The sequence below is a fragment of the Plectrocnemia conspersa genome, unplaced genomic scaffold, assembly GCF_051122295.1.
Source record: "Plectrocnemia conspersa isolate PC_06_02 unplaced genomic scaffold, ASM5112229v1 ptg000005l, whole genome shotgun sequence".
Classification (NCBI taxonomy): Eukaryota; Metazoa; Arthropoda; class Insecta; order Trichoptera; family Polycentropodidae; genus Plectrocnemia; species Plectrocnemia conspersa.
Window position 1 is genome coordinate 20746097 of NW_028277169.1, and position 14407 is coordinate 20760503.

The following is a 14407-nucleotide window of genomic DNA, read 5'->3' on the forward strand; positions in this document are numbered from 1 at the left end:
GGAAAATTGAATATATAAGATGTTTCGATTTAGGAATAAGTATAAAATAGACATTTTTTTATAAAATTTATTCTAATTCTGTAATATCACAGTACATGATGAATGGTATTGAATTATAAACTGATGAATTAAAAATACAACACAATCGTTATATACGTAATGCACATGTTTTAGAATAAATTCAATTATGAGTCGCACGATAGAATGTTTATTTTCCGTCGAGACGAAACAGATTCGAACAGAGGTGGGAACAACTTGAGCCTCGTAGGCTGCACGTATAAATGCAAAGTTTATAATAATAATACAAATTAGTTAAATGTTAAAAAAGTTAAAATAAATAAATTGACATCAACGTACATACACATATACAGTTTAAAGGCTTTATGTTATCAAGTTTGATATTTGGAGATAAAATTAAAATTATTAAATTAAATTTGAAATGAAGATAATTGGCCAAAAAAATATAAATAATTTTATTATTAAATTTTGATATTTTGCTGTCAGTAATAACATAATATACATAATTTTAAAATATAATTTTTATAACGTTTAGGACTCTGCGGGCCTGACTGAGTGCGCTCATCTCGCACGTCTAGGGAAATAATATCGTCTATAACATATTTATACAATGGACGTCCTGCGAAATAAAGTCAAGTCGATTATAAAGTAGCACTAGAAAAAAATTAAGACTAATTATTTACAAAAATAACAAGTGTCCCTGCACGCTTGAATCGCAATTAACAATAATACATATTATACTATCACAGCAGGTCTTTTCGATACTGCAATTGATGTCTGTTTTCAATTTATCGAAGGTTTTCTCAACTTTGTAGCAATCGCGCAATGGTTTCCAGACTAGAATTTCAATATAACGTAATAATTATAAATACAACAAGTGAAAGCCTTTCCCTTTTAAGCGTTGGCGACAAGTGGGGCATTTTTTGCTAGTGTTCATTACTGCGACCATGCACGGCTTGCAGAATATATGTCCGCAAAAAGTGGAAGCCGTCGGTTTGGAAGACGAAAAGCTCTCTAAGCAGACGGGGCAGTCGGCTAATCCTACGTTGACGTGCGACGGTCTGGGATTGGCCGCGGGAGGTTGCGCTCTCACCGGGGTGTCGGAATCTATGACGATGACGTCGTCGACGATCGGAGTGGGTTTGAACGAATCGTCAGACAAGTCGACCGTGTCTACGATGGTGTACATGTGGCGGAGGTTTTGTTTGCCTTCCAACCGGATCATGTCTCCGATGAACGTCAAGAGCGGATCGAAGAGCGAGCCCACGTTGGCGTCCGCGCAGCTCTCCGCGCTCGCGGAGTCGTTGGATGGAGTGGGAGAGCACGTGACGGGCGATTTCCGCTTGGCTCTTCTTAACGAGTCGATCGGTACTACGTCCTCGTCGGACGAATCTAAGACGACGACGGGCGGCTCGACTTGCACTCTCAATTTGCGCTTTCTTTTGGATCTGCGGAAGGCGACGAAAGACTCGATTATTTCCACGTCGGCGGATTGATTCAGGATGAGCGGTTCGTCGTCCGAGTCGGACTTCTCGCAGCAGACGACCTCGCTATGATCCGCGATGTCGACGTCGTCTATCGAAACTACGTCGACCGACGTCGCGGCCTCCTCGAGGGCGAGGGCGGCGACGTCGTCGTCGATCCGGGGCTCCGGATTCACCTCCAAAGGCGCGCGAGCGAGCGCAGCGCGCTTCCTCGGCGGCTCGTGATCTCTCAAGAACTCGAAGCTCGAATCTCCGTCCTCCGCGTCTCCGTAAATATCGACGTACATCTTCTCGTTCAAGTCGAACGTGGCCGTGTCGCGCGAGGTGCTCGGCAGAGGTGTGAACACTTTGGGTTCGGTCGTCCTCCGAGGAGGGGACTTCTCCTGATCTTCGGAGGGACTCATGGCGCCGAACTTTCAGCGCCGATCGACATAAAGCAAAACGACTTATTTCAAAACAGCCCTATCGGTCGACAGCCAAGACAGTGTTGCCATAGGGAAAGATGGCCGTTGCACGAGAGGCCGTACGCACGGGAGAAAATAATTAAATTACTTTATTCGACCATTCTTATCGATCACACTACACTCCATATGTTAGAGGAGAAAAATACTCAAATGAGTTGGCAACTATCAATACACTCGACAAAATAAAACCAACTAGGTACATATTTATATATTTTTTTAATTCAAGATATTCTAGGGCTCATTTATACATGTATTTATTAAGGTTTTATTATGACCAAAACTTGTCAAAACTCTGAACACGACTCATATACTCTTCAACTATATACCAATACAATACTACTCACTACTGCAGCGACTCAATTTGAGTTTAATTGCAGTTAATGTAAATCATGTTCTCTTTGGCTTATAAACAACGGGAAATACTAGTGTGGGGGTTTATTTATGTATTTATATATAGGTTTTATTATAGCCAAAACTTGGCGACACTTAAGTAACACTGATATGACGTAAGAACGTTCTATTGGCGAACTTGGACGGATGAGTAACAGCCGGTGCGTGCCTCGTGCACCGTTCACCGAACATCATATATTCTAACATGTAACTTCTCATATATCTCAATAAAAATGCTACTGCAGCAGCTAAATCTGTGTCTAATTGCTACCCGTCCCCATCCGTCGCCAAACTAGAAACGATTGTTATTAAGATCATTAAGCTCGTTATGTTTGAATATATTATTTTGTAAAATGGACTGATTTATATATAACTGGAGATGTTTATAAACTGCAACTACTGGACATTTTTTATACTTAGCTATCATTTTAATAATAACACAAAATTACAAAAATCTCAATTGGGCAAAATAAAACGTGAACGAACGTCGGCATATAAGCACAATGAAGGGTGATTAAAAATATTACTTTTTTTTAAATAATTATAAATTGAGGCGGCAAAAAGCGCGGCTTCGTTGTTTAGTATTTTAGGGGCTGTGATGATGGCGGGTGGCAATGAGACACAGATTGAGCCGCTGCAGTAGTATATTTATTTGAGGTTTCGGTTTACATTATAAGAATGGGGCGGACGCGCGACGGCACGCGTCCGAACCCTTACAAGCTTGCCGGAAGAGAGAGAGCCGTCACAACACCGCTATTTCTGCGCCGACCAGTTTTGGCCATAACAAATCTATATTGGCCCCCATACGGCTCCGGCCCTAGCAATTTACAATTGCGAACTATAACCAGGGGGAGGTATGGGGGCCTTGGCGCTGCTGTTGATTAAATGCTGGCGGCGCAAAAGTAGCAAAGTCGTGACGTATGGTGTGGCGGCGCGGCCTCCAGTGACGCGCGGCGTGCTTCGCTCCAAGCCAAATGGAACACGTGTAGACCCGGGCGGCGCGTAGGGCTCCAGGGGGCGCGAGAAGAACGGGCATGTCCGGGAGCACCTTTCGGGGCCCTGTGGTGCGTCGGTGCAGCTACACAGGGCGCGCGCGTGACGGGCCCCGAACATGCGGTTCGAGCTCGGAGTCGCGGGGGCGTAGCCCTACGGGTGCGTGACGGGTCACGCGTGGTCCACTCGAGCCTGGTCTACGGCAGCACTTCGGTGGCTTCTCGCTGGAGGCGCGTGGTGGCGCCGGATGCTTCCTGGGTCACGTGGTCGGCGGCGGCGGCGGCGGCTGAAGATGGCGGCTCATGGTCGGAGGCGCAGGCCCATCGTCTTGGTGGTCCGCCAGCTCGAGTCCGGATCCAGGGAAGCTCCGGCGGGGTGGCAGCAAGTGGGTTTGCAGCGGCTCGGCTTTTTGTACTGCAGCGGCGTCTGTGTCTGCCATTTTTCGTCTGACTCCATATGTGTGCTCAGGATCACGTCGGCGTCAACAGTTTAGGGGCTGTGATGATGGCGGGTGGCAATGAGACACAGATTGAGCCGCTGCAGTAGTATATTTATTTGAGGTTTCGGTTTACATTATAAGAATGGGGCGGACGCGCGACGGCACGCGTCCGAACCCTTACAAGCTTGCCGGAAGAGAGAGAGCCGTCACAACACCGCTATTTCTGCGCCGACCAGTTTTGGCCATAACAAATCTATATTGGCCCCCATAGTATCTAAGAGAAACGAAGTACTCCTTATTGATGGAGAGAATTAAAATTAATTTTCTAAAACATCTTTACAAGAGGAAGAACGGATCGTACCCGTAAGCTTATCCTAGTTTCACTAGAAGCGTTGGGATATAATACATTGCATTTTTGGCGTAACGTCTACTATATGAAGCACTTTTTAAAGTTGCTAAGTGGCGGTGTCGACAACTCATCAATGCTCGGCGACTTACAACTGCGAGCTTTTGAACGCTCTAAACTCTCTAGAGAGTCGCGATCACCTACAAAAACGCTCCTCTTGAGAGAGAGGAGCGTTTTTGAGAGAATGTGTCTACGTCACGTCAGTGTTACCAGAGTGCCGCCAAGTTTTGACCATAATAAAACCTAAATAAATATATATATAAATGGGCCCCCACAAATTGTTCTACTGAAATAACAATTATGTACAAACCGTGTAAAATTTTTTTTAATGAAGAATATAGTCAATTTCATCATTCTATTGAGCGAACGATTTGCAACGTAGTGAAAAAATTTGAAGAGACTAGAAGCTTTGGAGATAGGGTACGGCCTGTGCATCATCGTGGCGCCCGTTCAACTGAGAATATTGCTGCTGTACGTCAAAGTGTGGCCGAAGATTTGGAATTGTCGATTCGTCGGCGTTCGCAGCTTTTGGGATTTTCTTGTGACTTCCATTGGCGCATTTTACATCTGGACTTGCACCTACACTCGTATAAAAATCAGATTACACAATAATTCTAACCCAGAAACCATGGACAGAAAATAATATGCGCAAATTAGATGCTTTTTAAATTGATGTTGATTTTTCAAAGAAAATATTATTCTCTGATGAGAATGATCTCCACCAAAAGCAAAATTGCCGCATATGAAGCGAGAAAAATCTAAATGTGATTTACTAAGGACCATTATATGCCCTAAAATGCATATTTAGTGTGCATTGTGGTCAGGCATCGTCATTGGCTCTTACTTTTTTTAAAACGATAAAGGTTGAACTGTAACAGTCAATAGTGAGCGCTATAGGCGCATTATCACCGCTTATTTTTGGCATGAATTCAAAGATATTGACGTAAAAGACAAGTGGTTCCAACAAGACTTCGTAACTTATCACACAACAGATGCAACGTTGGATGTTTTGCGTGAAAAGTTCCCATGTCGCATTATTTCATGTTTTGGTGACGTCAACTGGCCGCCTGAATCATATGATTTATCACAGTTGGGTTTTTTGCGAAGTTACGCTAAGATCATGTCTACAAACCCGAAACGTTGGAGCATATAAAAACCAACATCCGATAAGTTATAGCCGAGATAACGCCCGAAATGTACGAAAAAGATATCAAAAATTAAATCGAAAGAATCAGCTGCTGCAAAATGACCAGAGACGGCCATTTAATTAATATTATTTTTTATAATTAATGATTAATAAAAAAATCGAAGATATCCTAAAATTTGGTGTGTTTTGGATCAGCATTTATTTTAGATGCGCAACAAAATTGTTTGATTTATTTTAATTTTATAACATAATAATATTTATGTTTTCTTTCTCTGTTTTATTTTTTTGTTTCGATTATATTACAAACAGTATGGACACCTACTTTATAATCTTTGTCAAATTTGAATGCCCTAAAATATTTAAACTGTTTTCTTTTATTTTAAGGTATATCCTTTTTTATTGTTTTTTGTTTAATTTCGTATTATAATTTCTTTTTCGATATTCATAAGCACGTACGTTAATAAGATGACCAGACGTCCTCTTATAAGGAAGATAGTCCTTCTCAAAAAAATTGTTTTCCCTGAACAAAAACGTCTGGGGTAACTTTTTTTGGTCCCGCATCATCTATAAATGAACAAAAAATTCTGAAATAGCGCTTTTCAGCTTCAGCGGCAGTCTGTTTCTTTATCTTCGTCGAACAAAAATTTTCGAGATGACCTTTATATTTTAGTGTCCCCCTTTGATATTTTCATAATCTGATTACCTTAACATTAACATTATATCGTTCATAATTAAGAGTCATTGCGAATCATTTACGGAAACGTTATATACGTTTCTAAGATATGAAAAATACATATATCTATTTCGCAACTGTTGCACAAATGAGGCAATTTCTAGTGCGTACGGCTTGGCTCGCATACGAGACGGAATAGTCGTCGGTGTCGTTACAAAAGCCAGGTCGTATACTCGATAAGATTTACGATGGCCGAACAGAATTCGAAGGATATCTTCGCCGACAAGCCCGCCACGATGGAATATAAATGCGCTCTATGCGACGTCGAGGTGAACTCCCTGTTTCAACTTCGAGAGCATCTCAGCGGAAAGAGACACCAAGCGATGGCCGGCGAAGGTGACAGTAGAGAAAATTACAAAAACGACAATTTGGACTACGATGTTAAGATAGCGGCGGCTTCCTTTTCTTTTCTCTACGTCTCTCTGGTCGTCTATCTCTACTTGTTTTTCCTCATAGTGGAGAAGTATCATCGTCAGTGATGCGCAACATGGTATATAATACACAATTTATTTTCTTTTGTTCATATTAAAATGAATATATTTAATGCAATTAGTTATATGACATTTTTTGCTATTACATTTGCTGCTGCAACATATTTCATAAGGAATCTTACAAACCCACGTTTCACTGATAGCGTTAGCTTTACGCTTTGTTCATTTACACCGACGCGATGCGGTACTCGCATTCCAAACTAATTCGTAGTCGGGGCAACATAATCCCTATTAGAAAGATAATTATTATACTAGCTGTAGCATAAACATTATAAAGTAACAACCCGACTGTTTTTTGGTAAAAATAAATTTAGCACGTAGTATATCTCGCTCGCACGTTTACACGTGAACAAGCAAAAGAGGAACAAACAAACGAACGCCTGCACATACGTACAATAAAGTATGGTAAAAACAATGTTTTTTAATCTATAAATGATAGCATATATTGCTGGGGTTTTGAATAAGTCATAACATCCAACGGGTTAAGAATCGAGTTAAATTTAATATTTTAAACAAATGGTTGGTCGAATGCAAAAATATTCTTATTGGAATCACATACATTGTATATGTGAAGTTTACTATATATACTGTTTTAACATTTAGAAGTCCAAAGACTGTTATGCCCAAAATGGTTTTACCATTGCAGTCTAAAGGCATTTACGTCGTGCCAAATATATTTTCTGTTTTCTGAAACCACTTTAAATGTAAAATTTTCAGTATTTTATTTCATTAGCAACTCAGAGATATTGTCATAAAGGAGCAAAATGGTGTTCTAATTCACTTATTGTAAATCTTTTATTATTTTCATTTGTTGTCTCTAATAAATATTTGAATTAATTATTTACAGTCGAAACAACGTCTAGCGTTCGGCCTCCGTTCACAAATCCCACTCTGATTCTCCTTTTTACCAGTGGGTCGGGCCTATTTATACAGTTACATAAAAATTGAGAAATATCCTACGATAACATAAACAATAATATAATAATATATATAAAAGGATATTTAAGTGATAACATTATCTGTATATTTATAACACCTCCCCCGTTAAGAGTAAACATACGAGTGGCGTTTTGTTTACGAAAAATATAATACATGTTAACAATTATTATCACTGGTCAATCTATGCCACAATTCGAGTTATCCATTTGTCTGTTGTAATGTACAAAATTTAGAATTGTAGGTGAATGTATGAGTTGTGTGTGTGTGATAAGTTATTTTATTGTGAAAACATATATATATACACTGCAGCTGTCATTAGCCTACAGTTGTTTAAATATCTTGATAACGTATATTGAACGGACTACTTTTGAATGGTTCGTCTCGAGGTTTGAATACTCGGACTACTTTTGAATGGTTCATCTCGAGGTTTGAATACTCGGACTACTTAAAATGGTTCATCTCGAGGTTTGATTACTCGGACTACTTGGAATGTTTCATCTCGAAGTTTGATAACTCGGACTACTTGGAATGGTTCATCTCGAAGTTTGATAACTCGGACTACTTGGAATGGTTCATCTCGAAGTTTGATAACTCGGACTACTTAAAATGGTTCATCTCGAGGTTTGAATAGCAAATAAACGTTTCGAAACTGTGAAATTAAATTTCATAGACAGGTGCCTATTATTTAAATTAAACTTTCGCTAGTAGAAATATACATATATCTACTAGTGAAAATGTATTTTGATTTCACTAGAGAAAATTTAACTTCACTGAAAAATACATATTCACTCTATTATCATGTAAATAAATAATAACGATTATATAAATGTATATATTGGGGGACCTAAAAATATTGAGACTTTCTTTATAACTTTTTTATTTTTTAATATTTTTGTTACAGAAATATTTATTTTGTATTGACCATTCTATTGACCAAAATTCGGTTTAAATATACTTTGACCAACATTCTTACATCAATATAATATAATAGTTAATATATTTTTAAAACATCAAAGTGCAGACAAACTATGGAACAATATGCGATTTCGATGTCTATATGTACTTCTTCATTAGCTTATTTATAGTTGAGTTGGCTTAGTTTGTATTTTGGACATAACTAATTATAGTTTTAAAACATTTATGAGGTTAGGTTTGGGTTTTTTTTTATTTGAACAAATAGTTATTGTGACTTTTGAATTTCTAAATATGTAATTAATCATTAGTTTTATTTTTTGCCATTTTAATTGGTCTAATCCTGAACCTAGGTGAGGTATTGAAATTGAATTAATATCGTTTTTTCTTAATAAATTTCGTAAATTTTGTAATGTTCTAAAGATATCCTTATAAGAGGGTTTTTCCCAAAAGTTTCGTTTGGTAATTAAATGAAATACTTTAAAATTTCCTTTGTCTGAGATTAAAATATCTCCTACTGTTCTGGAAACATTAAAAAGTTCGTCGTAGTTTTCTATTTGTTCTTTAATTTCGGCTGCTATTCCTTTTGACATTTCTAAGTCAGCTGATATACAGTGACCCAGATTGTCTTTCTGGTCGAAGAGACTTTGGCCTATTTCTCTTAATTTAAGATGTGAATCGGTCGATGAATTTTGAAACTTGAGAAAGTTATCGTACGATTCAAATATTTCGTCATTGGGAATACTGATTTCTTTATCTCTGTTGGGTATCTGGTTATCTTTTGTTTTATTAAGAACTACTAATTTGTTAGCTATCGGATCTATATTTATTCGTGATAATGCATCAGCATTGCAATTTTGTTTTCCTTTTTTGTATGAAATAGTATAATCAAATTCTTCAAGTTTGAGACGCCATCTTACAAGTCGTGAACTTGGATCTTTGCAGTTCATTAACCAGACTAATGGGCGATGATCGGTAATTATTTGGAAAGTTCGTCCGTATAGATATGGACGAAAATGTTGACATGCCCATACTATTGCGAGTAATTCCTTTTCAGTCGTGGAATAATTTATTTCTGCTTTGTTGAGTGTGCGAGAAGCATAAGCTATCGGAAGATCTTTGGTTAGGGTTCCTTGAGATAGGATTGCCCCTATAGCAGAATTTGAAGCGTCAGTTGTCAGGGTGAAAGGAATTGTAAAGTCGGGATATTGCAATATAGGTTCGTTAATTAATGCGTTTTTAAGTGTCTCAAAAGCGTCTTCTTGTTCGTTTGTCCATTTAAATAATACGTCCTTTTTTAATAAGATAGTTAGTTTTTGTGAGACTTTAGAAAAGTTGAGAATAAATTTTCGATAGTATCCTACTAATCCTAGGAATGATTTGATATCTTTAACGTTTTGCGGTTTAGGATAATTCTTTATACAAGATATTTTAGAAGGATCAGGCTTGACGCCGTTTTGAGTAATGACGTGTCCTAAATATGCTACCTCATGGCGCATAAACTCGCATTTATCTGCTTGTAGTTTTAAATTATGTTTATCTAGTCGTTTAAAGATTTCGCGAAGTTTGTTCGTATGGTCAGTTATAGAATTTGCGAAAATCACGATATCATCCAGATACACAAAACATTTAATGCCTTGCAATCCAGTTAGTACACTGTTCATTAATCGTTGAAAAGTCGCTGGTGCGTTTTTTAATCCAAAAGGCATACGTGAAAATTGATAATGACCCGTTGGGGTTGAAAATGCCGTTTTATCTGAATCTTTGTCATTCATTGGAATTTGGTGAAATCCTGAAGCGAGATCTAGGGTTGTGAAGTATTTTGAATGTCCTAGCTGATCTAGTATTTCACTTATGTTGGGTAAGGGGAATGCGTCACCTACAGTTACGTTATTTAATTTGCGGTAGTCTATCACGATCCGCCATTTTTTAGTTCCAGAAGCATCCATTTTCTTGGGGACTACCCATAGTGGAGCTGACCATGGAGAAGATGAGGGTTTTATAATATTTTGGTCTAACATCTCTGTAATTTGTTTGTCAACTTCTTTTTTATGTACCTCGGGGTATCGGTATGACTTAGTGTAGATGGGGATTTGCGATGTTATCGGTATCTCGTGGGAAATCGTGTTTGTTTTGGATAATGGATCATCTTTTAAATGAAATACACGATTAAATTCAGAACATAGTGATATAATAGAATGGGATTCCTCTTTATTAAGATGTGCGACTCGAAGTTGTTGCACTACTCTATCGTTACGTGTTATATCTATTTTGTCACTTTTTTGAAAATAAAGGAAACTTTTAGTTTCGTCGAATGGTTCTAGAATTATGTTAGTATTTGTCAGCTTTACTTCTTTATCACTACAATTAAGTATTGTAGCATAAGCTTGGGATTTTTCATTTACAGAAGTAATGGCTCGCGACAAATAGACATCAGGGAGTAATTCTGTTTCAGGCAAGATTCCTGTTTTTATTTCCGGATTTAAGACATTTAATAAAACTATTGTTTCAGTTCTAGGGTTTAACGTAACTTGTTTATCAGAATAATGGTGTAGAATATTTAGTCTCTTATCTCTAACGAGTAGGTAATTATTTTCGTAATCTATTATTGCCTTGTTTGATTTTAAGAAATCGTTTCCTAATATTCCGTCCAAGGGAATGTTTGTTTGATTAGGTGCGATAATATGAGCTTTATGACGAATTATATATTCATCGAAAGGGAAAGTCAGTTTGATAACTCCTAATGTTTTTGTTGGGTTATCAGAATTATCTATACCACGAAGGGTTACTTTTATTGATTCGTCGACTATATCTTCACTTTCTAATGAGTTTAATTTTACGATTGATATATCCGCTCCGGTATCGATAAGAAATTTAAGAGGTCTATCTGCTTGATAACAATCTAAAGTTACAAAAGCGGTTGTATTTTTCAATGTTAATATTCTGCCTTCAATGGTTTTTATATTCCGGGACACGGCAGCTGTCTCGGAATTCCTGGAGTTTAAATGATCGCGACTTTGATTAGATTGATTTTTACCGTATTTTTCATTGTTATATATTCTAATTCTACATTCGTCAATCGTGTGGTTATTCCTTTTACAATAACGACAGAATTTTGATGGATTTTTACTCGCGCTAAATTGGTTTATTTTTCGTTCCTCTTTGATATTTATGTTATTGTAGTTATTTTGGTATCTTGGAAATCGGTTATTATTATTTCGACATGTAGAAGCATTATGTCCGCGTCGTTTGCAAATGTTACATATTAAGGGTGAACTGATATGCATTTCTCTGAATGCGGTTAGAAACTTTTCTTCTTCTAATGCTGTATTAGAAGCTTCTGAAAGAGTTTTAGGTTTCGTAAGTCTAACAGGAGTTGAGAGTTCCGGATTTAATCCGAATATGAAAGTATTTAAGGCACTATCTTCTATTTGTTTAATACGTCCAAATATTTCCTTTTTATCTGTAACTGATAGCCTTATCGATCCTATTAAATTGTTAGTACAGATTTCTACTTTTTGGATGAAATTTATGACTGGTTCTCCTGGTTTTTGTTTACAATTTCTAAGTTCGTATTCTAGTTGTGATGAATGTTTATTTTCTCCGAACGAGGAGATTAAAAACTCTTTAAATTCTTCGTAAGAATCATATTGAAAATTCGCTATGGAATATTTAGCTTTGCCTGTGACATTATGAATTATGTATTTTAGTAAAATTGGTTTTAGTTCTAAGGAACAGAGGTTTATCGCTGTGTCACAGTCGTTAATAAAAGGATAGAGATCTTTTTGACTTCCATCGTATGTAGGTACGAATTTCATAAGTGTATCGAGAGAGAGATTGATCGATCCATTTTTGGAGTTGTTAGTAACTATTGGAGATGTTGGAATAGACATTTTTGATTATGTGGTTATGTATGTGTGTTATGTGTAGTTTAATATGAGATCAGAATGTATCGGTATGTAAATAATTTGGACAACCCGAAAATATAGCAAAGATAGACTCACAGTACTACGACGTTCTTGAACATCTTGTCTGGTGTGATGAGATCTTGCTGGATTCAGGGGTAGAACTTCCTTCGTCGTTGCGTTCGCTCAATCAGGGAATCTTCCGTCTGCCGAGTCTGCTGCTGTCGCGGCTTTTGCTCGTGCGGAATGTAGTCTTCTGAGGGGCTGTGCTGGTATGAAGGTCTTCGTTTTCTGAGTCTGCTGCTGTCGCGGCTCTTGCTCGAACGAGGTTTCTTCTGGGAAGTTGTTGATTCTCTCTACGTATTTCGTTTGAAATCGAAGGCTGCTCGTCTCGGGAGTTTCCTTCACGCAGATGTCCGTATGGCTGCTTTACTCGTCTTGGTATGGAAATCGAAGATTTTACGTCTTCCATCAACTTGGTGGTGGACCCACAGGCGATGTTGATTTTCAGTCGTTTGATCTTCTTTGAGATTTCTTGACTTGACGATTTAAGTGAATTTTTGTTCGGGTCCCGGTTGAAAGACTGGAAAGTCTAACTCCGTAGTTTCAGGAGCTGCACTTCTGTTGTTCCTTCTTCAGTTGGAGTGTCGGGATCCCACCCGCTGCCACCAATTTTATTTTTGTCATAAAGGAGCAAAAATAATGTTCTAATTCACTTATTGTAAATCTTTTATTATTTTCATTTGTTGTCTCTAATAAATATTTGAATTAATTATTTACAGTCGAAACAACGTCTAGCGTTCGGCCTCCGTTCACAAATCCCACTCTGATTCTCCTTTTTACCAGTGGGTCGGGCCTATTTATACAGTTACATAAAAATTGAGAAATATCCTACGATAACATAAACAATAATATAATAATATATATAAAAGGATATTTAAGTGATAACATTATCTGTATATTTATAACAATATTTATATTATAGTACGGTAAAAAGATTTAGTAATTCATTATCATTTTACCTGGAGGAATTGTCAAATTACTAAAATTCATCGTAAAATCTATTAACCCATCGATCGATTTTGGAAACAATTTTTTAACCAGTCTATGCCAATAGCTTAAAATCTAGTTGTGTGATTTGTTATCCGTGGTTCTCAATTTAAAAAGTTTTGTTTTTACATTTACGTACATACTTTCTTTAAATAAAATAAGATACTTTTTTTAATTCAACTCAATATTTAGACAATGCATTTTGATAGCATTAAATTCCAAATTGTTAATTTGATGTGACGAATCAATCGTCATATACTTATTTTTGTGCCCTATTTTGGTCTATAACGTGGCGAGGATTAATTACGCTAAATGTTTTATTTAATTAAGAGTAGCCCTTCAGTTCTACGATAGATTTTTGCGATACATTGTTCATGCTGAAGAATATCATATATAAAGAGTAATCCAACTTCGGTTTCCGATCATTTAAAAACACACAAATTTAAAGATATCTTTTTTATTAATCGAACATTTGACTAATTTCACTAATAATTATGAATAATAATATCAATTAAATGGTCGCCTTTGTGTTTTTAGTGAAATTATATTTTCGCTAGTGAGGTCCAAATACGAATTTTCCAGTATATATATATTTCTGCTAACGAAAATATAATTTAACTGGTAAGCGCTAGTGAAATTATATGCTGCTCTAATATGTCAATAAAATTCTATTTGACGAATGCGCAACGTACATTTTCTGTTCAAACTCATACATAAACTAATGAAAGTTCTAAAACAAATTATAATTTTAGAACTTTCATTGGGTCAAATCTAAAATACAAACTAAGCCAACACATCTCTCAGGGGATAATAAACGGTAGAAGAGTACAGACAGACGCTGCATCTCGCATATTGCTCCATACTTTGTCTACACTTCGATATTACTACGGACATTTTATATGAGAGTATCGGTCAAATCATTTTCAAATCGAATTTTAGTCGGTAGGAGGGCGCAAAAACAATTATCACTTCTCAGAAACCAAATATTCACGTTAAAAGCAATAAAATCGTGTCGGCGTCGTCGCAGTGGGTACGC

At 37.1% G+C, this 14407-nt stretch overlaps 1 protein-coding gene across 1 annotated transcript; it reads right to left on the minus strand.

Annotated features, from left to right (window-relative positions):
- Window positions 1-537: 537 nt before the first annotated feature.
- LOC148235110 (uncharacterized) lies at window positions 538-2011 on the minus strand. The gene has a single exon (XM_088185641.1). The coding sequence runs from the start codon at window positions 1904-1906 to the stop codon at window positions 881-883; it is 1026 nt and encodes a 341-aa protein (XP_088041767.1). The 5' UTR covers window positions 1907-2011; the 3' UTR covers window positions 538-880.
- Window positions 2012-14407: the final 12396 nt, after the last annotated feature.

Bases quoted from the DNA above. Each gene is read 5' to 3' on its own strand.
- LOC148235110 (XM_088185641.1), bottom strand. From the start codon at position 1,906: ATGAGTCCCTCCGAAGATCAGGAGAAGTCCCCTCCTCGGAGGACGACC.